Source organism: Triturus cristatus, chromosome 1_2 (assembly GCF_964204655.1).
Source record: "Triturus cristatus chromosome 1_2, aTriCri1.1, whole genome shotgun sequence".
Lineage (NCBI taxonomy): Eukaryota > Metazoa > Chordata > Amphibia > Caudata > Salamandridae > Triturus > Triturus cristatus.
This window is the reverse complement of record NC_140580.1, coordinates 887000307-887028266: the sequence shown is the minus strand read 5'-3', so window position 1 is coordinate 887028266 and position 27960 is coordinate 887000307. Positions and strand designations below refer to the sequence as shown.

General features: G+C 43.4%; 1 protein-coding gene across 1 annotated transcript in view; it reads right to left on the bottom strand.

Annotated features, from left to right (window-relative positions):
* Window positions 1–27960, bottom strand: part of LOC146868223 (taste receptor type 1 member 3-like) — an 86873-nt gene that overhangs the window by 44026 nt on the left and 14887 nt on the right. Inside the window, exons 2-4 of the mRNA XM_085609522.1 lie at window positions 16011–16311; window positions 12547–13329; window positions 3420–3617 (exon numbers count right to left, since the gene is read on the bottom strand). Coding sequence (XP_085465648.1) covers window positions 3420–3617; window positions 12547–13329; window positions 16011–16311 — 1282 coding nt within the window. The remainder of the gene's footprint in view (window positions 1–3419; window positions 3618–12546; window positions 13330–16010; window positions 16312–27960) is intronic.

Sequence of the window (27960 nt, the reverse complement as noted above, 5' to 3'; positions counted from 1 at the left end):
TAATATCAATCACGTACTTACTTAAAAATGATTAAATACTGACGGCCTTATTACGATTACGGCAGTCCAATGGATCTCCGTAGTTGTGGTGACAGTCTGTGGATCGCTAGACAGGCGTCCACCCACCATATTCTGACTACGGGGGTGGACCGCCACAGAGCAACTTCTACTGTCAGGGATCTGCGATCCCTAGCGGTCTTGCCGCAGTGTGAGGCTGGTAATATGCTGGCAGTGCTGCTGCGGCACCACCAAGCATATTACTAGTTTCCTCACCGCCACAGTTTTTGTGGTGGAGCGACTGCCAAGAAAAGGGTGGTGGTGAAGAGAATAAGGGAGCCCCATAAGGCCACCTGTTGTCGCTGCGCCAGGGGATGCATGCATGGGGGCACATGGTGTGCCCCCTGTATGCACTGACTCCCAGTCCTGCAGGGCATGGACTTAACCGTTCATGTCCTGCGGGACGTGAAATGGCGTTCCCATTGCCTTGCCTTGCTATGGCTCACATATAAGCCTTAGCACGGCATCACTGTGGGCCAGCCGCTGCAGGACCGCCCAACCTAGATTCCAGTTGGGTTTGGCTCCAAGAGCGCCAAACTCATATTAAGGCCCTTAATAATGACTTAATTAACTTCCAACCCCACCTCCTACAAACCCAACAATCCACCACAATACTATGAATTACTATTAACAATTAAACTAAAAATTCTAAATAACTTAAAATTACAAAGCATATTAGAAAAAATAACAATTATACAAACAATAAAAAAACTTAAAATTAATATATGAACTCAAACACATTAAAATAATAAAAAACGTTATTCTTTACAACTATATTATTAAAAACGATATTAACAACAACAGTATTCTTGAAAACAATATTCTTAACAAGGATATTCCTGCATCACGATATTTTTGTATCACAATATTTTTTGCCAATATTTATAAGTTACAATATTTAAAGCTCGATAGTTTGTCTAAATACCGGTTGTTTCTTTCTCATTTTTACCAATTCTTTTATGGTTTATTCTTGGTTGTAATGTCTTTGAGTTCTGATTTAGTTTCTTAGTTCCATGATACACCTTTGGGGTAAATGATGTGCTTTACAAAACACCTTATTTAAACTAAACTACACTGGAAGACTTTCAGTATTGCGTCTAATTTCAACATTCCCTCCAGTCCTTTCAGATCTAGAGATGTGTTTATTGTATATTCTCATTATCTCTTTGTGCCCAAATTACAGATATTTTGTTTGCCTCTGAAATCACCTCATACATTACCAGGCCTAAAGTTCACATGTTCTCCTTATAATCATTACAGGTGGGATTTTGCTTCCACAAATGAGATTTTTTCAAATTAAAAATTCAGTGTGGTGGAATTTATATGTGACCAAATTTGCTCCTTAGAGGGAGTTTGCTGCCCTGCAGGCTGGGTCCACCAGCAAAGTTGTCAGACATCCACATAACCGCAGAAATGTGGATACTAAGCAACAATGTCCAGGTTGGTTCCTAGAAGCATTTGTAGATTTGCTCCTGTGAAATGCAAGGGAAAGGAAATTCTCAGAGAATTAATGCAGGTGTAAGGGAAAATGTTCCTCACTGGGTAAATTTATTTCCAAATATTTCCCAATGGAGAAAATAATACAAATGCACTTTTATGTCTCATTTTCATATATGGAGATGTACACCTGTTAGATATGTATAATTTGTCATTTCCAATTCATCATATCATTTGTATTTGTCATTGTTGAATTACTTTGTTATAGCATTTTGAATTGTTTGTGGATACTTGATTACTCAAAGGAATGGTTTGCACTCCTCAATCACAAAGAGGTCCATAGACAAGGGTTTTGAAATTCCAGATCCCCTAACCATGATAACTGTGTATCATGAGTGATAGGGTCATGGTTTCAATTGCTCCAAGTTTACCTCAATCAGACCTAGCCAATAAAATACACACTAGGGGGCCTATTAGGATGGCGGTCGGAAATTCTCCCCGACCGTCATGGTAGCGGGAAAAGACCGCAAGCAAGGACCGCGGCATAACCGCCGGTCCAATTAGGATGCTCCGCAGAAGAAATCCGACCGCGGCTGTCGGATTCTGGCAAGTAACATTGCGGCGGTTGCTGCTGCCAACAGCACAGCCGCGGTGTGAATAGGAGCATGTCATGCATGTCACTACACTGCGTGGCAGGCACTGCACAGTGCCTCCCACCTGGTACAGGGACATGTAGGGGGTACCATGGTACCCCCGTGCACCCACACACCGCCAACACATTGGTGGCCCGCAATGGGCCCCCAGAGACATTCTCCGCATGCCTTTCCATTGCAGTTCCACCGCCGCGGAAAGGCTGGCTACCGCCGGCATCATAATCATGCCGACAGACCTGGCCCTGCACCTGCATCATTGTAGCGGTCCAGTTTTACCCACTAGGAATGCGTGCAGACTGGTACCGGTGGAAAAGTGGTGGGCGGAGATTCTCACCACCGCGGTCGTCACCTCCATGCTAATAGGACCGGCAGTCTTCAGGGTTGCGATCGCGTGAGGATGTCCGCCGCCGGTCTGGCAGTTTCCACTGCCGGCCCGGCGTCGGCCATCCGTCCGCCATCCTAATTGACCCCTAGGTGTTTTAGATAGCTGATAGACTGGGTAGATAATTTCACAAGGGACTCGGACAATATTATGAAATAAGCAGCGAAGTTAAATCAGCTAAAGTCTGTGTGAGGTTGGGTGTTGTATTGGACACTATTTCTTACACAGTGTTCATGAATGGACATTGAACAACTATGGGTGCCAGATCACAAAACAGTTCTGACTGGGGCTATTAAAAGTTTTTGTTTGTAATCAAGGCAGTTTGTGGTGTCAACAACGTTTCCCATTAGACAATGAAAGGAGATTTGGCTAGATAATTTGTGAATGTTTGCTTTGTTCCATTTTGTTGTGGTCTTGATGTGTTGAGTTGTTTTTGTGCTAATGTGTTTTAGTACAGCATGATTGCATTCTGTTGTATTTTACTGTGGGTGCTGCATTGCATTCACTTTTCACTGTTTTGTTGTGCCCTTTAATGTTTTTTGTTTTGTTATGTTACTTTGTATTATATGTATTGTCTTGTGTTTTATTGTGCTCTGTAGCTACTGCAGAGTCAGTATATACATCTGCATTTCCAACCAAAGGCACCATATGCCTTTGAATTCCCAGTGATATACCACCCTTACCAATGTGTAAGGGGATAAGCACCCGATGCTCAACCCCAAACCGTGGCAAACTGATCTTAAATTAGCACTTCCAATGCTTACTTTAAGTGGAACAGCCTCGAGGGAGGAAACTAGGGCAAATAAATGTAGTTGAATGACACGTAGATGTAAGGAAAAAAATAAGAAGTAAAGTTTCATGTTAAAAATAAATATCTCCACCCTACAGACCTGATTTTTTTGTGTTTGCCAGTTTATCAGTGAGCCGTTGATATCCAGTTGTCCATTGTACTCTCCAATCTTCATGAACCCGATCACATCTGTGCTGTGAGTCACAACATCGTACCCAACATTGGGATTACCGTATTGGTCAAAGTAGAAAGAGGTATTGAGGATTGTAAAATTCACGTTCTTCACTGCTTCCAGCAACTAAACACAGAAAGAAGATATATTAAATAATGATATGCCAATTTCTTTATTAAATATCACTTGTGCTAATGTACATATATATTTTGCTCTAATGTTAGAACCAGCTGTAATCCAATTATTCTAATTGCCTACAACAATTCAGGCTGTGGCAGAAACATAACCCTGTCGAGAATGCTGCAGTTGAGAACAGCAAAGCCCTCACCCGCTGAGAATTCAGTCAATCAAGCCACCATCTCCAAAGCTACCAAGAAAGGTAGGCTTCTTTTAACTCTCTCTCTCTTTATTCATGATTTGCCTATTGTTGCATTTCCTGGTCAGTGATAAGTGGTGAGCTGGTGGGAAAGGGAAAGGGAAGGGGAAAGGGAAAAGGAGAGGGAAAGGGAAAGGGAAAAGGTTCTCAACAAACCATCAGTCTAGGAGCAATGTACTTGTGCAACAGGAGCATGAGAAATGTATACATATATACAGATTGGCAACCATAAAATTTACAAATAAAATATGCCTTTGATAATGTCTTTGCTTCTGACAAGTTAGCAGAGAACCCTACAGTGGTATGCTGACAAGCCCAACATTCACTTGCTAGAAAAAGGCTTAGGTCCTTAATACGTGTCTGGCGGTCCACGGACAGTCAGACTCACATAGGCACAGCAGTGGCGGTCTTCCGACCGTCCTATTATGACCAGGGTGGTCGGGCGGCCCTGGGACCACTGCAACTGCCAGGAATCAGAGATCCCTTATGGTGGTGTGGCAGTCTTGAGGCCACAATATGCTTGGTCCGGCCTCTGCGGCCCTGCCAAGCATATTTCGAGTTTCCTCACCGCCAGACGTTTCATGGCGGTGAAACTGCCATGAAAAGTGCGGTGGTGAGGAAACAAAGGGGCAGGGCCCCCTTGTGCCTTTGCACTATGGGGTATATGCAGGAGGCACATGTTGTGGCCCCCTGTGTGAATGCACCCCAGTACCTGTACAGCATGGAATGCAGCAGTCCATGCCTTGCAGGTAATGATTTTGATGGTCCCAATGCGGTGCCTATTTCATAGGCAGCGCCATGGGAAAGCCAAAGAAGAACCCGCCAGACAGGAAAAAACTCCTAATCTGGCAGGCAGTTCAAACATGGGTTTGGCAGAGCGGGCGGACCGGTGCCCGCACCATCAAACTCATAATAAGGCCCTTAGAAATTTTCAGAAGCCATGGAAGGGAGTAGTGTAGGAGCACTGGGCCTGAACATTTCGTTTCTGAGGCTAAGGATCTAATAGTGTTTGTGGGCAAGACTGAAAATAGACTGGAGTGAGGAAGGCAGAAGGGAGCAGGTAAGAGGGGTGCCATTTAATTAAACATCCAAGAGATGGTATATTCCTATTCTCCTCATTCCCTTTCTGTTATTTGTTGCTTTCGGCTGCCACTGAGACCAGTAGCCTCATACCTCTGAAATACAAACAATTATTACCAACTATCACTGCTACTAATATTACTACTGCTCCCCAGAAAAGAGAGCAAAGGAAGATTAGAGATATTTTGGCAGGAAGGTTGTGTTGAAGACCTTTTTAAACTCACTATTTATCTCACCATTTATGCTATCCTCCATCACCTAGCTCCATCACCACAACCTACCAGATCTAATAAAACAAATCATCCATTACAGATGGAAAGTATATTTCGGTTCAAACCCGAAGCCGCCAGCCCCCTCTCATCAAAACTCCTCCACCTCGCACTGCATGTTGACCTGCAGGGTAAGCATCATTGGTCCTACTAGACACCCGGCTACATCCTTTATAACTACAACAGCACTCAGCATCACAGAGGTGGCCACCAAAAGCTGGAATGAGGGGCAGAAAATTTAAAAAATCAAGGCTGCAGGGATGAATACATTCAAATATGGCAGAGTATAAAAAGAAATTATACTCAGGCTAGAAAGAAATGGGAGAGACTAAATGCCTCTGATTCCTAACTCCAACTTTCTATAAGATGTTTTCCAAAAGAGGACCATCGATTCAAGAGTAGAGACGAGTTGTAGAGAGATAGAAGACAGGATGTCCTTAAGAAGATGGTAATATTTAGTTGAACTGCCAAATGTACATCATTGACTTCTCCGTCGCATCCAATGCAATAAGACATTGGATCTTCCGCATAAAGCAGCGTCATGAGTACTAAGCACTATATAAATGCAAATGGAATACAACACCATAAACATGCATAACAGCCTATGGAATATCCGTAAAACCATCGCAACGCACACAAAAGAGTGAACGGAAACAAAAACTGTGAGGTGATAGATCAAAAAGTTAGTATGTCAATTTACAGGAAGATTGCATTCTTTAGAAAATCTCACCAATGAAAATAAACATTTAAAGAAAGCGGTATGACAAACCATCCTGGGTCGTTTAGCCTCCTAGTGAAAAAATCAAGTTCTTATTCAGGTATTCTCTACTGACTGGTTTTGCAATATCAACCTCAAAAGGAAAGTCATCTCATCACACCATCAAAATGATGACAAATTCAGAAAAAGTTCTGGTCCAAGTTATAACATGAAAAGCAGCCAAAGAAAATCGCACTCTCTGATCTGAGAAAATGTCACTCGTCACAGACACACCAGATTGTCCTTCTCCATCAAGGCTCCTTACAAATAAAACCTGCTGATTTCAAAGATTGCAACATTGGCATAGTAAGCAATATTGAGTAAATCAAAGGCTAGTTTAATAATAAAGGGCCTGATTATGCGTTCGGTGGATGGGTCACTCAATCACAAACGTCATGGCATTGGCGTCGAATCACCAGAATGCTAGAGAAAGTAGAAGTGACCGCACACACCTTTTGACTTTATGATGTCATAGGACGTGACATCATATGACCTTTGCTCCAGACATTAAGAACCCAGTTAAGATCACAGTTAGAATAACAGAGCAGTTAATAACAGGAATACATGTCTAGTTTATTGCAGCTGCATTCTAATTAGGGTGCTGGCATGATATGCCAGGGATTCTTTACACATTTCTTTTCTTTTGAACTGGAGGATATTGTGCTATAAAATAAAAATGTTATTGGCTTTCGGTTTTGCTTGGATTGTTAAAGTGTTTTTATTTATAATCACTTGATGTCTCTAAGCACAAATGTGAAGGTATGGTTGTAACATAATTTTTTATGTATTCACAATAAAGAAACGTGATACATTGTTCACCAATGTGTGCTCTTATTGTCCCTTTTTTGTTCATTCAGAAGAGTGGTATTCTTCTGCCGAATTTACTTATTTTAAAGAATTGGATCCCAATGGGAGCAGCAGTACATAACTAAGGGCCTTATTATGAGTTTGGCGGTGCAGGAGCGGGACCACCCTGCTCCCGCATTACCAAACCCGTGTAGGAACCGCCCGCCAGATCAGGAGTTTTCTCTTGGTCTGGCAGGTGGTTATTTGGTGCTCCCAGGCCGGTGCCTGGAAGTGTCAAAGGCAGTAGACCATGCCATGCAGGTACTGGTGCGCATGCACACAGGGGGCCTCTTGTTGTCCTCCCCCCACCCCCCCCCCATGTGCATCCACTTAGCGTGAGGCACAAGGGGGCCCTGCAGGGCCCTCTTTGTTTCCTCACCCCACGCTTTGCATGGTGGTTGCACCACCATGAAAAGTGTGGCGTGAGAAACTCGTAGTATGCCTAGCGGGCCGCATCAGCCCAGCCAAGCATATTGTGGCCACAGGAACGTCACGCAAACTCCAGGGAACAGCAGTTCCCCCAGCAGTTGCGGTGGTCCCAGGGCAGCTGACCATCCGAGTCGTAATAGTGCGGTCAGGTGACCACAACCGTGAATTTGGCGTTCCGTGGACCCAGACTCATAATAGGGCATTTCGGCTCATCGGGAGACTGTTTTTTTGGGGGGGGGACTACTTTTGCTACCTCCTTTGCCAGGGGTCGCAAAGGAAGTACCAGGGGTAGCAGGGAGAAAGCCAGGTGTTCATGACTGCAAACCCTGGTCACCCTTCAATGACACCCATGTGTGACGGATATTCTTTGGCACTTGTAATATGACAGATGGGATATCTGTCACGTTTGTGATGGAGTGACCTGACCACTGAACTCTAAATCAGGCCCAAAATCCTTGTCAGTGACCAGATGGTAATCATGGAGGTCAGTGATCTAGATATGTCAGATCCGGGTTCATCTAGTTTCAGGATCCAAGAGCCTAGTTTAAAAGTAGGTGGTCAGGCCTTCCTCTGCCAGGGTGATAGAGTACTTTACTCGGTTGCCCTGGTGGAGGTCCTGGCTGCCAAATTTAGCAGGGGCGGTTCCGAGGAGCATCGCCCTACAAGAAGAAAAAAATGTATAATAAAGCCATGTTTGTGTCAGTTTATTTTTTCCCTAGCAACTCTATTGCGTCGGAGTACCCTTACACCAACGGATAAATCATGACCTAAATGTTTGAGGAAGAGCCCAAATCAAAGAATGGGAAGCATGCAATGACTGTATCATCGTTAGCGGTAGGAGCAACATGCCTGAACAGCAGTATCCAGAACAACTCTGGAAGGTCCTGAGAATGACTATGTGAATGTGCTCAAAATTGATTGTATTTAGATGTATTTGATGTAATATATAAAAACAATGGGGGAGCCGGTGAGATTTTTTATGATAAATCCTCAAATATACATTAAATACGGTCTCATATTTAGTTAAATAATGTGTCACTCCATGAAGATAATACTACACCAAACCCAAGTCACTGCCACTTCTCCTTGACCCCGCTACCCTTCTATATTACTCGAGTTTATGATCATCTATTCATTGAAATACATCTATGAAGGAGTGCGGGAATTTGTAAAGTCCTCAAATGTTTTAGAAACATGCAACCTGCTATCATTTCCTGTCCTGAACCCTCAACTGCGTTTAGTTTATAAAACCCGACACTCTCCACTCATCATACAGTGCCCTGGAGCTCAGCGGGCGTGTATGCCTGTCTTTTGTGCCTCAGACGCCCTGTGGAATTACAAAAGGGCTCGCAGACACTTGTCTGCATTATTTACAATAAGGTGCACCATTGTTGTTGCGTCCAGCGCACCTGTTTAAAGGTAGCTCAAACAGGGACAGTGCATTGATTCCCTAATACGGTGCCAAGTGCCCAGAGCAGGGTAGGTTTTGGCTCTATCTATCTCAGGCAAAGTCTGCAGCACTCAGAAATCCGTTTGCTGAACAGAAGCCACGTTTTCCAAGCACGCCAAAAACGTGGGCATCTCTAAAACCTTCACCCACTCCTAATCTAATGAACACCCCTCTCTTTACTGCTTGTTTTTTACTCTCTGGCACCACCTTGCTTTTTAGACCCATGTTCTTGATGAACATGTAACAATCAGGCATCTATCCTTCCTTGTAAATCCCAATTCCCTATTTCTCTTAACCATAATAATTGGTTTAAAATCGTTCATTTTAGGCAATGCAATGTTGTTTTAAGTGTGTTTTTGTGCACCAAGGAGCTTGTGGCTGATCTGTGCTTTTAGATCATGACGTAAACAAACATTATGTGGTTCTGGTCAGATTATTTCATCTGCCTGTGCCTGGATATGTAAAATCTATAAGGAAAACAATAAAATAATGCAATTCGTATGTAATCCAGTCATTGTAGTATTCTGTTTATAACCACTTGTGTTTACCACTGATCTGCGTAAACACTCCACACCTATGATATATATATATTTTTTTGCAGAGTTTTATATAGCGCGAACTTGACCTGAATCCAATCGGGTATCAGAGCGCTTTACATTGCACCAGTTACGTTACATGAGGACACACATTCATTTTTTGTTAGGCACGGGGAGATTAAGTGATTTGCCTAGAATCACAGGATGTTCAGCGTCATTACCATGACTCGAACCCAGTTCCCCAGGCCCGAGGTTGAGCGCCCCATATCATGTACTGCCTTGTACTTACTTACAGCATTTCTAGTAGAAATGTTTCCTTTGCAGCAATCAGGATATGTGGCTTTTGTACACCCTCAAGGTTACTACTTTTATATCAGGTTGACTACATCACGCTGATCTATCATTTTTTATTTGCTGAACAACGGTGAACCAGATGGTCATTTTAAAAAAAAACCTGTTTATTTAGCTTTGCAACACATATCAACTAGAAACATCAGCAACTCCCCTCCCCAATCAGACAGTGGCCTCCGGCACAGGTAAGAGCGGTGGGGCAGGGTGGGTTGGGATTCAGGTAAGTCAACATACCACAAAAGAAGTAAAATGAAATAAAAAAAATTAATACCTTGTGCTTGCCCCATCGCTTGACTTACCTGACCCTCACCTCGCCCCACCCTGCCCAACCACTCTTACCTTTGCCAGCCGCTACTGCAATCAGACAGAGTATTTGGTAAACTATCACTTCAGGAGCGACAGAGTTCAAAATATACATATTAACCTTATTTCCTACAGTTCCATTACAGTATCTTGGCTTTGGTGGTGTCCCCCTTTCCCCTTTTGTCTATGGATGCAGCCAACCCATTTTACTTACCGGGTCCCAGCATCATGACTCCCTCCTCTTCACTCCCCAGACTTCCATGAACCCCATATTTTTGCAAACTTGGCAAGGCAACCTCTTGCTTGCTATATTTTCTCCTCTTCCCATATGCAGCAATCCATACTGGTCTCCCACTTATGTAGGGTCAGGGGATTTGTCGTCCAAGATCGTCATCTTTGGCTGACTAAGTCACAGTTATTGTGACACAGTCTTTCGATTATAACAATATTCACCTGGAAACACTGCAACTAAAGAGTGACTGTTTCTCAGGAACTGTGCAAGCCCAGGGTTCTGCTGGTGCCTTGATTTTGAGTCCGAGACATACTTGACAGAGGAGAATCCGTCACCCTCATCCTCCTTGATCCCTCTTCAGCTCTTGACACCATCTCCCACCACACACTTATCGATCAACTACGCCAGAGTGGATTCACAGATGATGCCCTCAGATGGATGGCATCCTTCCTCGTGGGATGCACCCAGATTGTCCACCTGCCTCCCTTCACCTCGCAACCCAAGCACACCATCTGCAGAGTCCTCCAAGACTCACCACTCAGCCCTACCCTATTCAACATCTACTCAACATAACTCGCACACATCGCCAGATTGAACAAAATCAACATCATCTCCAGTGCCAATGATAGTCAGCTCGTCCTCTCACTCTCATCCAACCCCACTTTGACAAAGGCCAACTTCCACAACTGCATGAAGAAAGTCACCACATGGATGAAAGACAACAGCCTTAAACTCAGCACTGACAAAATGGAAGTTCTGATCTTCGGCAGACACAGTACCCTTTGGAACGGCTCCTGGTGGCCAGCGGAGCTCGGATTTACCCCCACACCGACATATCACACCCGCAAACTCGGCATCATACTGGACAGTGAATTCTCCTTGAAACGTCAGATCAACACAATTGCCTCAGCCTGCTTCCAAACAGGCTGCATGCTTTTTATTTTTTATTTTTTTAATTGTTGTTTTCATAAAGAATACAAAAAGCATAAGTAAGACAGTGACACACAAATATACTATACATACAGTGAGTGCCTGGTACTTTTTAAGCGAGTCTAAAAAAAACAATTAAGAAAGAAGGCCAAGATAAACAAGTACTATGCAGTTGGCCGATTGACGAAAGCGCTGTCCAACAAACTCATGCAGTCTGTACAAGGAAGAACAGGTAGCTCCAAATTCCAAATGGTTGCCAAAAAAAGCCCTGGCGGTATACCTCTACTGCAAGGGGATATTTACATATTTATATTATTTAATATTTGAGCATTGTTTCAACCAATCTTACTGTAACCACTCTGTTATAGGAGCCCAGAGCTTTTGCCCCTTCTCCCGCCTCCGTCGCCCTTTAAGACGATAAACTGAAAGTTCGATGTTATATATGGCTAGGAGCTGGGATCGCCAATTGCAAAAAGTAGGGTGATCCTAGGTGATCCACTGGGAGGTGATACAAAGTCGAGCTATGGCCATTGAGATGGACAAAAACCCAATGAGAGCTCGAGAGCCGTTAATATTTCCATCAATCCCCAAGATTACCAGATCTGCAGTGATTGTCATTGGGATCCCCACACCTTGGTCAAGAAGAGTTCAATATTCTGAAAAAATTGCACTAAGCTAGGGCAGGAATAAAACATATGAACTGTATCAGCAGACATCACCCACACAGGCTGCATGCTGTGCGAAAATGTAAATGGCTTCCCATCAGCACAAGGAAAACAGTCATGCAGCCCTCATCACCAGTTGGCTCGACTACGGCAACATATTCTATGCCGGCACCACCACCAAACTCATACACAGACTTCAGACAATCCCAGGATGCAGCAGTAAGACTGATCTTCAACCTGCCCATACACATCACCCACCACCTGAAAGACCTCCACTGGCTCTCTGTCCAGAAGAGATGCCAGTTCAAGCTCCTGACCCACGCCTAAAAGCCCTCCACATCCCAGGACCAAACTACACAAACCACCATCTGATCTTCCACCTTGGTACAGCTGTTCTTTAAAAACATTTATATATTCTTAGGTGGGCGAGAGGAAGTTTATGGAATGTGAAAATCAGGGCTTCCCAACAAAGGTCCGTTACATGTATAGTATGCATGTAATCTTATCTATTGATAAAATCCTAAAAACTTGACCTGGATTTGGTCCTTTGGATCTAAGCTGGACACTTCTGGTTTTGACGTTTGTAAGGGATGTATGTTGTCTATAGCATTAGGTATCAAAAAGGTCAAATGTATGTGGTTTCACCATCAATAATGATCATTTGTACAGAAGCCACTGAGCGATTTCTGTATACCTGGAACCAATGTGAACATACAGACACGTAGTTAATTTGGGGGTATCCATTGACGTGGGTGGTAGAGCATGTCTACAAAATAGAACTACAGCCCGTACATACATTTCAATGTGTACAATGAAGGCCTCATAACATACTTGCCAGGGGTAGATGTTGGACTCCTCCTCTCTGCATTCTTCTGTGCTGCAGTTGAGAATATCATGCAGGGCGCGAGCTGCACTGTGCACTGCCGTGTAGACACTGAATGCAGGCTGCGCCAAACGTTTCCAGGGCACACCTGCAGCAGAAAAGTTGTGCATGGTGTCATCTTTATATTCATTGATAGAGGAGTGTACTGAGGAGGTAGAAATCACAGAAGAGAGAGTATTATCTCCTTGTTCCATATCAGAGAAAGCCCCAGCCAGGTATTCCTGGAATCCGGGCACGATGCCCCCTCTGTGTGAGAAGCCAATCACTGGTCCAATTTTCTCTATTCCAGCAAGAGACAGAACCATGTCAGAGAGCACCCATGCAGAACTGGCAATCCACACCTTGGTCATGTTCATCTGTATAACCTCCTGGAAGAGTGTCATAGACATGGTGGCTGGGACAAAAACGATTATCACATAGACATTTTTCTGGTCAATTTGTCTTAGTATGTCTCTGATGATTGCAGCAGTCTCTCCAGCAGTGATGTAAGATGGTACCAAGCCCTCATGTGCGATGCAGATTCCACTTTGCAAAGCAAGGCTGGACAGTTGACCTTGAGCCGCCCTTCCGTACTCATCATCGCTGGCTAGTGTGGCCACCCAGTTCCAATGGAAGTGAGCAACCAGCTCAATCATCCCTCGCACCTGACCCTGGTCACTCGGCACTGTCCGTAGAAATGACTTGAAGATGCTTTTATCACTGAACTTGTCAGAAGTGATTGCATAGCTGATCTGAAAAACAAAATATGTCTTCATAAGTTTTCATGAATATACTAGGACTAACCTGACTGCCACACCTCATGACTCTCCATAAAGGATCCCAGATGTGCACCTGATCTTTTTGGTAACTGCGAACTGTTGGTCTCATCGTACTTCGACTGATTTTTAAAAAAAATGTATTTGTTTATTTTTGAACTGTGTATACTAGCCAGTATGCATATCATACATTTCCATTCGCAGAATATCATTTTACATGGCAATGCATTCACTAGAGTACAAGTCAGCATGTGGTGAAGTGACCTTCTGTCTGAATAATAAAACAAATGGAATAAGAAAAATAGAATGAGAAAGAAAAGAAAAGAAGGGGGTTAGAACAGAAAGACAGTCGTAACTAGAACATCATACTTAGACTGATAACATAAAAATAATAATTTTGAGGAAGACTGCACTATTAGGTCATATCTGGTGATCTTAGCATAGAGTTTGTACCAGAGACACTGGTGGGCTGATTCCATGCTAGTCTCTTGTGCCTAGCAATATATCTGCCCCTCGTGCTGAACTGAAGATGTCAAGAAATAAGGATTTATGGAAGGTGGGAAAGAAAGGAATACCATTCATCAAACACAAATGTGGCTGATGGCCAGGCTACTTTTGGGTTAAATCCTATCCACCCACTGTCGCACATGTGTGTTGCAAAGCAATTCTGGGCATGCTTGTCTCATCGAAATGTTGTGCGGGTGCAAGACACGGTTTTTTTGTGTGAACGTAAGGCCTCCATCAAGATCACAGTCATCTTCTGTAATACTTCTTTCCAGGATATCATGACTCTGAGGGTCAAGAATAATTTAGGTTGGGGATAAAACATTGTCAGATACATCTATAGTTAGCTATGACTCTGCTCCCAATAAAGCAAACTAGAAAGAGCATTATTTACGCACCCAACACAATATTCCTTATACCCAGTTTTCACTTGCTCACAACTCTTCCATCGATACACACCAGACACGAAAAAAATAAAAGAACATATTGAAGAGAACACCCCTCAGAAATCTAACAAAGCATCCATACTCTATGTAACTGGAAATCATCATACTCAAAATGGCAGCTACCACCATGACACACATTAACACCCAACAGAATACATTACAATTGACTCCTGAGATCCTACAAAGTCCAGGAATACCATGCTATTGGCTTTCACAGTACCTCAATTTCACCTTCCACCAAGAAATGGTGCACGCAAACATCCATATGCCCAGTAACTGAAATCTCTACGGACCCAGAGTATGCTTAAATAACTAGTGATTCAGTCAGCTATCAGCACTCATTTGCAAATGAATGACCTGGTGCTCGAAAAACATGATAGAGGAAATTAGCTAATATATAAACAGGAACAAAAACCTGTGAAATGTCAGCACAAGCCAAACTGGACTCTGGAATAAAGTGGAAACTTTTGGAACCTAGTGGGAAGTCACCACAAGACTATTGAAAGCCTTCTTACAACGCCAGACCAATGGCAAATATTCACTATGCAAATTGCAAAAATGTAATATACGTATGAAATTGCCTTGAGCAGGACTTCTAGGTAAAGTGGTAATGTCACTTCCTGGTGCATGATTTCTTAGTCAAGGTTAGCTCGGTTAGGAACTCATCTACATTTGAAACGATATGTGGGGGGCAGCCTGAATTAATTCTTGGCTCAACACTGCTAACACTTGACCTCTGGATCTTGCAGAATTCAGCATGGGTCGTACTCCAGAAGAGCTAGTGAGTCAATTGCCTATTTCACTTCCTGACTTGTTAGTGCTTGGGTGGGAGCTTTGTTGAGACTGCTCATGTTACTTCCAACAGAGTGGCTTCCAGATCAGCGTTAACTCAGCTGGTGCTCAAGCCATTGGGGCAAGGACAGTGGGCCTGTCTTACATAGCAATACCTGTAGTGTCACTACCTGGGGTGCAGGACATTCATTTTTAAGTGATGATATCACCTGTTTGGGTGAGACGTCTTGGTCAATCTTCAAGTGGGTAAGGCTTACCCTACTATGTACTGAGCCACCCAAAGCATTAGAGTGTGTCAAGTGACAGCCCTACTCTCTGTTTGGAGAGGGAAGAGTAAAATAATACTTTTACCAGGAATAAAGACTAAAGGAGAAAGTTGTAAAAACACCCTATGCCATGCTCACTAAGCATAACTCAAACAATTTGGGATTCTAATAAATAAAAAATAAAATAACTTGTACCTCATAGGAGAAAATAAAGAATAACTGGGCTAGCACAGGTAAATTTGTTTTCTTTTCTCTTATACAGTGTTCCCTCTTTGGTCTCCTCAGGGCAGAGAAAGTAAGCCATGAAGTCTAACAATTACCATATGGACTGTAGGAAAAGTTATCAATTGTTTCTATTTGTTCTGGGTGGAAGCATCCTTGTTATTTCTGGACATACATTAAGAATGTTCCAGCTAGACACATATAAAACAATGTTCAACTACAAATATGATAACATTGGTTCTATTGGAAACTATTTTCAATTGGGCAACAGTAATTTCAACCCATATTCAGCTACAAGCCACACTATCCTGAGTTTCTCCAGAAGTCAAAATGAGTTCTCCTAAAAACACCCTCTTAATAAATGTTTTTAAAAAATTACATTGTTTTGCTCTTACAAGCAACATCAGAATCCATAAAAGTCTCTAACCTGCGGAATGAGGAAGGTGCTGAGCAGTTTCACTGTTGGCATGGCGACCTCAGAGGAGCCCGGCCCAATTACTGCCCAGATCCGGGTACTGTACGCTGTGAGGTTGCAGCGGGCTGAAATATCTTGGGAACGGCTCTCGGTGATGAACAGCATGGCGTTGTGCATCATGACTCTAGGCTGCCTGCAGGTGTCATAAATCTCATAACCCAAGCGCCTTCCAGGGAGAAAAGTCGATGAGTTGTTGATTTCCTCAATGGCAAACATCATGGCCAGCGCCTGAACAAAACCTTCACGGTTCCAGCTGCAAAAAGAGCCATATGCATTAAACAGGATCAAATAATACGGAGGTAGGTACTTTCATCAGACATTTTCAGGCACATGCATCAAAGGAAAAACCGGTCGCAAACGGGCAGATTCTCAGAATCTGCCCCTTTGCGACCGGTATTTTTGCATTTGGGATGCATCATCCCAAATGCAAAAAATCGCAATTTAAGGAATCTCTAAATTGCGATTACTTAAATTGCGATTGCATTTAAGGAATCCCAAATTGAGATTCCTTAAATGCAATGCATTAAAGTAAAAAAAAATGCGATTTTGCTAATAGGGGGCGCAGATTACCATGAAGTTGAACTTCATGGTAATTTGCAAAAACTTTGAAAAATGCACTTTTGTGCATTTTTCAAAGTTTCATGTTGCGCACACTCATGCCCTTAAGGCATGTGTGTGTGCAACATATTTGCACAGATCAATTTCAGGGGTGCAAAAGGGTGTCATTTTGACACCCTAGCACCCTTGAAATTGCATGAGCTATTTGCGAGTACCTACTGGTACTCGCAAATTGCTCATGCAATCTCCAATTCATTCCTATGGGCCTGGAGGCCCATAGGAATGAATGGGACAGCATTCCTTAATTGCGACTCGCAATTTGCGAGTCGCTATTAAGGAATGTGTAGGAATCGCTATTTTTATAGCGATTCCTACATGCATAGGCTTTTGCAATTCCTTAATTGCGATTCCTTAATAATCGCAATTAAGGAATCGCAAAAGCCTACGTTGATGCATGTGCCAGTTTGTCCCTTTATTTCGAGCCACTGCTCTGATATAGTCAGAAAAAAACCTAACTGATCATATCTATTTGAGGTCACATTGAAGTGCTGAACCTGCTTATTTGTTCCTGGATGATCTGGAGCTGCATTTTGTGGACGATTCTCTTTGAGTAAAGATAAGATTACATTTTTTATGATTCCTTTAAAAGGCACAAGGACAGCAATTAAAATGATGGCCCACTATGGGTAGTAGCCTCCTGGGTACAATAGATATATCAAACTGACAGATACGTACAAATTCCACTCTTCTCTAGGGCAAACAGGGAAATATGACCTTTGCTGCTGGGGTTTGAGAATTTTTTGAGACTTTATCACTATTTGTAAATAGAACACACATCCATACCTTAAGGTCTGCCTGTAACTGGCAAACAACAATTATCTCATCCTCACTAACTGATATTCGACTGACAAGTGCCAGCCCCAGAAGCTATTTCCATACACCTTTTAAGGTGACCCAATCAACTTCCTCTTTCAAGAACACTGAATTTTCCACATGAAATTCTTCTCTTGGTCTTTCTAAATCCTTGTAACTCTTCCTTCCTTATTCTAGGCCGCCTTCGTGCAATCTGTAAAAAAGCAAGGTTCACTTCAGAAATAGGTGGGGAAGATGTTTCTTCACAAAAGTACAAGGCAAGCCTGCCTAGTAGATGCCAGCACTGCATTGCAGATCCATAAAGAGTGAATGGCAGTCCCTAGCTGACTACAAAGCATCCATGGACAGAGCATAAACATTCTAACAGGACAATTGTTCCTGCCTGATCATGGACCTGTACATCCTCACCATGTTTTTTTTGTTCCTCGAGGTTCCCTGTATGTCTCAGTTTTGTTTGAGTATTAGGGACCGCCAAACTGCAGATGTATTGATCCACAGGGAGACTCTTGATGTAAATATGTGACGTTCAAATGCAATGATTTACATCGCGGTACGTTACATCACAGTTATTACAACGCAAGTCGTTACAACGACTTGCGCTGGAGGGTGCTGGACTTAGGAATAATATGATTTACTACAGTAGGGAAGGTGTTGGAATAGTAAGTCATCCTATTCCTTAGTGTATAGCGCCATACAGCGCAAGTCGTAGTAATGAATTGCGTTTTAATGACCACGATGTAAATGTAGCGCAGTGTAACAACCGCGTTGTAAATGTCGTTCGCCTCTTGGTGTGATCTTGGATAGGGGAGACCCTAAATTGGTCTCCCCACCAAGTAGCCTGGAGGAGCCATTCACCATTGAAACATTTTCCAAGTCCTGGCTTTTGGGAACAATTGGGGATTTGTGGATGCAGACGCTGCACTGTGAGGAGATGCTGACCTATGGTAAACAATGCTCCTTATAATTTTTATAAATGAAAGTGAATGTTTGCAAATATTAACTAGATTGCATTTGCAACAATGATTGAAGATACAGGAAAGACTGCAGATGGAAGGATGATATCGATCATGATTTTTGCACCTGCCTTCATGAATACTGAGAATCACAAACATCTTTTTTTTATAAATGGAGAATGTATGATGCTGGTTGGTTGCTGCCCACGGAACGACAACAGGGCAGCCCATTCCCCAATTATTCTTCCACTCCATGCTTCTTTACATTGAGGAACTTTCTGAAGGAAACTCAGGCTTTACTGGCAAAGCAGACAGCTTGGGGTCACGTGGGAACCGGCTCCTACTCTATATATACTAAAACTCATTTGACTTTAAGCGATTACTGGAAACTTAACTTTTCTCTGAGTTCTAATTACTCTTGCCTAATTTTGCTCACGGCGGCAAATGCTATGCTTTACAGGTAACCTGAACAAGGACAGCATAGCAAAGATGAATTATTATCACTATGATATTGAATATGGCAGTAGTGCTGGAAGAAATTTCAAATCACAGAATGATCCAGGAGCTATGGATCCCTCTCATTTTCCTCCTAAATGGTTTTGAAGTGAACTTCACAGAGTTAGAACAACTGAAGGATATGACGTGTCTCTTAATATATTTCATCATACCTGGTTTCAGAGAGAAGTTTCACCCCATGCCAGAAGTGGTCTTTAGACCCAAAAGTGTATTTATTTATTTATATATCTGTTTGTTTGCATACATAGACGTAGACCAGAGTTTTGATTCACAAATTTCCAATTGTGGCATCACAGTGGAATGACTGCTTTGTGTTTCAAGAGGTCTACAGCATCCATTGTACAGAGGAACATGCTTTTTGATGGTGTTTTATGCTGGATACACCAGAACTACGATCCATTCTCTCATTCACATATCAACTGCGTCCTCACCATTTTTTGAGAGAGGTAGATTTAAGGTTTCACTGAAAGAATATTTATGGTGCATATAATCCAGTTGGACAAAAGACCTGTGGTCAACAGCAATCTCATGTTGAAAATACGTATATGCTGGCTAAAGGGAGAAGCAGAGAAGGCACTCCAAGTTGTCGAAGAAATCCTCCTGCTCAAAGTAGATCTCTGTAGCTTTTCAGCAGATAACCAAAAATTGGAAAGATTCCTCTAAACTATCTTACTTAGCTTTGTGGTATGCTGTGTGTCACAATCATCGCCTAGATACAGCACTCGTTCACCCTATCTCTCTTGCTACGAAACGATTATGCCTTTGGTCCCCCCTCACACACTTTCTAAATGATTCATGAAGGCTTCTCCACTTGCTCCTTCACTACAAGAAGTTACCAAACCTCCTTGACGTCCTACTGTTTGTATATGACCTTGTTTAATTTATTATTTCCCATAATATATATATTTTTTAAACTGTGTACTTTTGACATATACTGTTATTTACGATTCTTGTGATCCTTGAACCGTATTTATATCATTTCTATGTTATCTTTTTATTATCTTAGCGGCTATTGTATATGATTATTTTTATTTTTTACTATTTTTTGTTCTTATGCATTGGTATATGATTATCTATACGAAGTATTGTTTCTATGACTATATTAATCTTTTCAATAAACCTTTTCTTGAACTTATAAAAAAAGTAGATCTCTTAGAACTGTCCAAGGCAATAAACACGCTAACCTCTTGGATCACATGCCTTTCTGCAGTGTTCTAATAAAGTGGCACGGGTTTCTAGCTCTACCACTATTTCATTTTAATCACTCCATTTATGGCTGCATCACATAGGAGTTCTTCAGGGGCAGCACCAGTGCAGCTGCTTTGCCACGTTTATCTCCACCCTATCCACAGTATATTACACCAGCATGGGATTTGTTTCCTCTGTTGAGCTGGTGCCACCAAGTCTTTTTTCAATTTAAAGAAGCTAGTCCGGAGGCTCGTATAAAACAGTATCATAGTCGACTGAACAATGCCTTCGGTGGAAAGGAATTGCATGAGTTTGAATTGCTCAAAATAATATCTGCCCATCACTAGTCTTTGACATACTCCTAAAAACCCTTCCACATAACACAAGATGTTTAACTTAAATTCCACCTATTGAGCCAAGTAAACACACAGGTCTATTTTTTGAGGTCTTTATCAATTGAGGCGCACATAAATAATAAAAACCCTAGCCACAACCATGTGAGACATTTTGAAAAAAAGCCATCCCTTTCTTACAAACGATGGTCAAGCAGTAGTCATAGTGTATAACCATTTTTATAAGTATCCTAAAAAGACAAAACGCCTAAAAACGGCAAAACATTGTTATAAGGGTTATAGTATCAACTAGGCCACGGCAAAGCTTGCATTGATTCCTTTGTGGAAATTATGCAAAATGCCCAAAAACGAACATTAAGCTATGTGTTATTATGCAAAATACTGCTCTGCATTTTGCACAATTGTTTTAGCCCAAAATGCAATTTGACGTCTATTTTAGAAGCAAGGAAGCATTTGGCACTAACATAAATGGTACAAAATCCCACATGATGCATGCGTCTTACATTGTGCTTGTTCACGTTGTTCCTGTGCTCTCACAAAAGGAATTTTACCCTAACGAAATCTCCATTATGTGACTTGGCGTAATGGTTTCAGTCAGTCAGTCATACAAGTTCTATTCGCATTCATTAAAACGCATAAAAGTACAATAAATACACATAACTGTTTTGAAACTAAGAAAGTATTTCTAAAAAAACAGTCAGATTTGTAGCAAGTTCAATACTAAGATGCAGATAAAATCCATCACTTCAAATAATAGTAGTTGAGAATCCCAAAACAACCTACATTTATTCCGTCCTTCTTGATCATCTACATCTAAATAAAAACGCCTAGGGACCAGGGGCGTAGCTAGAGCCCGTGGCGCCCGGGGCCATCCCACAGACTGCCGCCCATGGCATCCGCAGCCCCATGACCGTGCGAGGCCAAGTCTCGACTCGAATTTCGAATCTCACCCCACTGTCAAACCTCAGTCACAAATATTTCTCACATGTATCACCGGAATGCCGGCTCCACACCAGTCCACCAACCAGTGCAAGCAAGTGTCAACCATTCGAACTCGCAGCCGCAGAGGGCTGCGCATAGCACTCCGGGGCCACTCGCCCATCCATACCGGTGTGATTCTTCCTAATACCTCCAAACATATCCGTCAGCCTACCTGATTGTGATCGGCACGCGCGTCCCACAGGCTCTCCCGAGGCCTGCCCAGCAACCATGCCATCACGCACATGCTCACCGCGGTGGCCGGAGTCTGCGAGTCAGCTGACTCCAATTAATCCACAGTATAGGCCCGAGGTAATCGAGATCCGTGCCAGGGACTCCCACATCCCGCCACAGTCTGGGCCCATCTCTCACCGCCCCGACCCATGTGCCGAACGGCCTATGTCTCACCCCACCATCCACACAGAACAATTCCACAGGTGGGCACAGCCACGCTCAAATCCTGCTCACCACAGCATTCAACACACCCAATGCAATGTGTCCCCTTCCCACACATCGGTCTGAGTCTCAACTGCTCCCCTATCCCAGCAAGTGTGTCACTGCGTGGCAGCCACGCCGGCATAGCAGCTAAGGTTTCAGATTGCTGTGTGACATTTTTTAAATTGCAGTGCAATTATGAGTGACATTTCAACCACTATGAGTGACAATTTTTAATTAACCTAGCAATGAAGTCCATGGAAATGAATAAACAATACAAATTATACCCTTTTGAGCTGTGAGAAGCTCGAAAAAGATCTTTAAACTGCTGCAGTGCACTTCCTATTGATCACAGCACATCTGCTTTCCATAACTAGGTGCATTTTGTACTGTGGATATTGTATGTGCATTCATTCTGATAGGAAAAGACAAAACTATTAATGTCAGCATGCAAAGTGTTTAGGATTAACAAGTCAGGTTTCACAGTGTTACAATTCACATGAAACACACAACAGGAAGCAGCTATGGATGGGCCACATTATCGTACTTGGTGTTAAGTGACACTCAGAGACACCCTCTGACAAAAATGTAATTTAAAGCCTTCTCCCCCACCACAATAATAAGAAGCTCCAACCAGGCTTGGACTGGCCCAAAAGCAGCAGCAAATGCTGCTCAGTGTGCACATTCACCCTCCCGCCATTAGGAAGAACCTGAGCCTGACCAGGGTTGGACTGGCCTGTTTGGATTATTGCCTTCACTATTGCTCACTGTTACCGCAGTAGATCCCAGCTAGGTCCTACTGTACCAGTCACTATAGGGTTACCACTAATCTGTTGTTTTTACTGGCATGATCCGTATTGTATTGTCCTGGCTCGGGGTCATACAAAAAGCCGAGATTTTTTCCCTCATCAGTGCATACTTTTAAGTGTTTTGAAGCTGCGAAGTTAAACATAACTGTCTCATAATTAATGTAAATAAAGACAAAGCCCATTGTAACATGTATAAACTTTATGAAGACAATGTTTTTTTTATAATTTTGTCATGCTTGAGCTTTAAATCAACATAAACAAATGACCAGTATGGCAGTATTTAGCAACCTTACCAGAGAGTGGGAAACGCTGAATGTGCCAGAATGGCTCCAGTGCTGCTCTCCGTGTTGTCTCAATTTAGTGCTGCTGGCGTCAATAGCAAGGCAGGGGCACCGGAAGGGGCTCTCTCTCGGGGCACAAGGCAGTCGCAAGGCGACCAGCCGCAAGGCAGACATTAGTCAAGTTTTTCCCAAGTTAGTGGCCTCAGTGGTGCTACAGGGAGAGGCTCTCTTGACCCTGGGGCAGAGGCGTCAGAGTGCGCAGCACAGACTGCTGATAGCCTGCAACGTTGGTGTCTGGTGCAGAGCTCAGTCCAGCCAGCCCAATGTAGTCTGTGTGAAATCAAGCCAGGCCTGGTTCGTCACTAGCATCCATAAGGTATATAACTAGAATGAGCTAAAGTTGTTACTGACACCCCACAGCACCATGCTGGTATCTGCCGAGTGCAGTACAGCACTAGTGTCTGGAGAGCACATCACTAACGCATGTAGTGCACAATACTTCACTAGCATCAGTGCAATATGCTGATGGCACCTGTACTGTTCAGTACATCACTATTGTGTGCAGGGCTTGCTTTTTGTGTATATATTATGTATGTCGTTACTAGTCTCTGGAACATGTGGTTGACATTTGCCAATCACATAATTAGCATGTTTAAAACATGCGTCTGTGAAACATATAATAAAAACCGCAAAGAATGGCATATAAATAAGAGACGTGGAGCGAGTCAATAGCACCAGCCCAATGTTATCAGATCAGACACTGTGCGTGCCCCTCGCAGCGGCGCTGACACAAGTTATAATAAACTGTGTACAGCAAAGTCAGTAACGGCTCTGCACGCATTGGCCAAAGTAACACACACTTAATGAACTGTTCAGACTGTCTGCTTGCCGCACAGGGCTTCGAATAGTGGCTGCACAGCTGCAGCACACTGCATGATGCACTCGCCAGTCTTCTCCCAGACTGAGTCACTGACCCGTCCCCCAACTGGCCGCACCACTTTGTGCCCGTGATCATCATCACCACGATGTTGATGCCACTGATGCGCGGCGGCCGTGAGTGTCTCTGTGACAGAAATGAATCAGTCACTGACACTGGTCTTGATCTGGTCGCCCTTCTGGCAGCGCCGGGGGGTTTCATAAATGTATTCTAATGTGCAGTCAGCAGCGCACCAAGGACTGTCACTTGAGTCGAGTCAGACTCAGATTTAAGTTCCCCACCGAATCTGACCTACCTCACTTCCTCTTCCTTCAGGTCTTGACGAGGCACTACGGCGGTCACATCCGGATTTAATCCCGGGCGGCCCCCTAGTCAGTCTCAGTGTGGTAGTGCGTCTGAAAGCCGCGCGGCGCCGCAGGCCGCAGGAAATATGGTCCCGGGCATATTTGCTACATTTTAGCACACTCAGCCTGCTCCAGCGCAGAGGGCAGATATTTAAATCTTAATTTACTGAGCCCAGCTGCTGGCAGCACATCTGCGGGTAGCAGCAGAGCTGGCATACATCATGGAACTGTTGTGAATAACACGCACTTGACTCAGAAAACTCGCACCAAGCTTGTGCCTACAGCGACATGCTGGGAAGGAAGCCAGAAGCTATGCTTCCGAATGCCGCTCCTGCCGCCATTTACAGTATGCACAGTGTAAAATAAAGTCCACCTTCCTGCACATAATACCGCTCCCGCTGCACTTTCCCGCGCAGGCCTTTTGCGCAGCCTCCACTGCGGTGTAGTTTGCTGCTGCATTAAAGCGTTGCTGCCTCCTGCAAGCCCGAGAGACCGCCGCATCGCTGACGTTCCTGTCTTTTCAATATTGTCAGGCGCTCGGGGAGGCAGGAAGGCATGGATGGAAAATAATGTATTAATCCGCATTCCTTCATTATTATTTCAAATTCATTTCCTGTTTAGCTGCAGTAAAGCCAGAGGCATAGCTACACTGACTGACAGTAGTATCAGTGAGTGTCCCCAACTAAACTACAAAGGCCGCCGCCCCCAAACTAGTGCCACCTGGGGCGGACCGCCCCCACCGCCCCCCCCTAGCTACGCCACTGCTAGGGACTAAAAAGTTAATATATGCCCCACATCTCCCCTGAAAAATGTCATTATAAGCCAGCCTTTCAGATCTTGATATAATAACAAAAATTAAAAAGAAGAACCTCTGCCTTAATGACAGTTGCAATGGCTAAAAAACTCGGCGACGTTTTAAAATTTCCCAGAGAAAAGAGGCAATAGTATTACATACATAGGGATCTGTCAATATCTGAATAAAATATAAAGCTGGAAAACACTGTCTAAAAGCATGTTTACATAAAAGGGGAATAATATACTTTTTTCTCTCCTGTCCTTTGTACTTGTGCTCCTGCTAATGGAATTTTAATCTTGTGCATTTTTGAACCAAGCATATCGCAAAATTCTGTCAATTGCGCAAGATTACTTTGGCATAAATAAAATTTCGCCAGGACTGAGTCTGTACCATTGTTGGACCATGCCTTAGTGGAATCCAATCTCCACTTGTCCACCATCTCCCCAACCATCACACGACTCTGTAAATGCTTTTCCTCAAAGAATCTGTAATTCTCTACCAGGGATTTTGGTTGCAAATCAAACATCCTCTACTACTAGAGACAAGCCCCTTTCCTTTTGGTGGCACACTGAATAAACCACTTTCCCCAGCAGCTTGGTGATGAAGTGATCTTTAAAACTTTATTCAAATAACTTAAGACCTTTGTGGGTAAGTCCACTGGTAGAGCCTCTTTATTTGTTCATTCTTATGAACTGTTCTACGGTTCTAGACAAGTGGAGTTAGTAAATTGGTACACTTATTTGGCAGTTGTAAAAAGACCACGTTCAAATAATTTACATTAACCATAATCGAATGGAATTAGACATAAACCACATCGTGAACATTAAAGAATTCTATCCTGATGTTTTGTTTCCTCTAACAATGGACAACATTTTCTTTGCCTTATTTTTAAAGCCTGCATTAAAAAGTCTATATAAATACTAAGGGTGCGAATACGATATGCCCCCTAAATGATCCGACCTTTGGTCGGAGCCTATATGGCCGCATCATAATGGGCCGGACGGTTTTCTTTCGGACCGCCTCATTAAGATGGAGGCGGTCGAAAAAGGAACCTGGCTGGTCATTCAAGCTGGCTTCCGATGGGCTCAGAGAGCCTGTCCGACAGTTGGTATCTGGCCTGTAATCTCAAGTACGGCTCTTTCCGCCCTTGAGATTACGATCATGGTTTCCGACAAGATTCGATGCCGTTCTGTGCGACATGGAAACAATGTCGGAAAGCATTGGAGAACGGTTGGAGACAGAGGTGGCACAGCCTCCGGTTGGAGACCGAGGTGGCACCTATGGTGCCCCCTGTTGATCCCTGCACCTTGTGGCAGGCACATTGAGGTGCCTGCCACGGGGTGCAGGGATGAACCACAGCTCCCATTTCACTATGGGAGCATGCATTAAGGCCGGTTTACGGCCGTAATGCATGCTCCCCTGGTGAAATATAGGAATGCGACCATACAGTGTTCTGTCGCATCTTAATGGGGCAGTCAGGACCGCTGACCGGGTGTTGGTCGGTCCCATGACTGACTAGGTGTCGGGCGGAAGTTCCTCGACATCATAATGAGCCCTTTAATGTCTCGTTTCGAAGCTATAGAAACATAAAAGCAGGTCCCACACTTCTGCAATGGATACTGGAATATTTTACAAAATAAAATATTGTCAATTGGAGCATCACAAGAGGAACATTCACGCCTACACAACTGGTCAGAAACAGAGGGCATGGAGTACCTTCCATTAGCTCCAAATGGTAGTAGATCCAACTAAAGCCTCGTTAATGTTCCTAATGCATAAGATTTTGTACACACAATACTGTTTAGGACAATTAACAATAATGGTGCATTCAAATGATAGAAAAACTTGATTATGTGCTGATAGAGGTGCAAAACATCTATCAGCACATAATCAAGTTTTTCTTTCTTTTCATTGCACCATTATTGTTAATTTTGAAGTTATATTGTTAGTGCTCGCTGTCCTGCCGTCACTTATTACTCTGCAGTAGTGAAATAAGTCTTTGGTTTAAATCGGTAGGCAAAGAATGCATAATTGCTTGAACGTGAGCACAATGAAAAAAAGCGATGCAGGACTTGACAGCTGTAACCCATGAGCAAGGCCTGGTATACCGAAATGGGTGCGTTTTTAGGTCTCGACTAGAAGGCTGTGCTTGCGCAGTCTCGCTCCGAGATTTAATGTTTTGGAGTGGGGCTTTAACCCGCCCCTTTTTTTTACCGCTTCTCCATTGGCTGGCCTCTAAAATGCTGGTCAGCCATTGCAGAAGAGCATTCTCTCTCCAAACAAGCCCCGTCTTTTTCGGATTCGGGGGCATGTTTTTTTGATTCTTTCTCTCCTCTGGAATGTAAACATTCCAGCCAATGGCAAGAGGAGAGAAAGAAAAACACGCCCCCGAATCCGAAAACGCCACTGCCTTTCTCCGAGGCATTTCTGCTTGACCTCGGAGAAAGGCGGCGGTGTTCAGGGCGATTCCCTTTTGTTCTAAAAGCAGCAAAGTGATTTAGACGTTCTAAATGTGCGGAACTGTATGTCCCAATGGCAGTGTACACAGCAAGCGTGAGATCTAAAGGTATATACATAACGGGCGATCTAAACGCCGGAAGGCATGAAGAAAAGTACAACTAACTACACGTTCTAAAGACAACAAATGTTCTATTTGCAGTGTGACACCCTATCGTGTGCCGTGATCTGTGACGTTCTTACTTAAAGGGGAGATGTAGGCCGCCTCTCTTAGGGGGGTTCCCCTACTGGATTCTATTTACGCTGTCTGTGCATCTGTTTCTTCCGGTACAGCACACTGTAGACGTGTAGACTTTTATTTCCTCCTTACATCGTGTGCCTAGATTGTGCTTTCTCGGAAGTGGAGCCGAGAAAGCCATGTGCA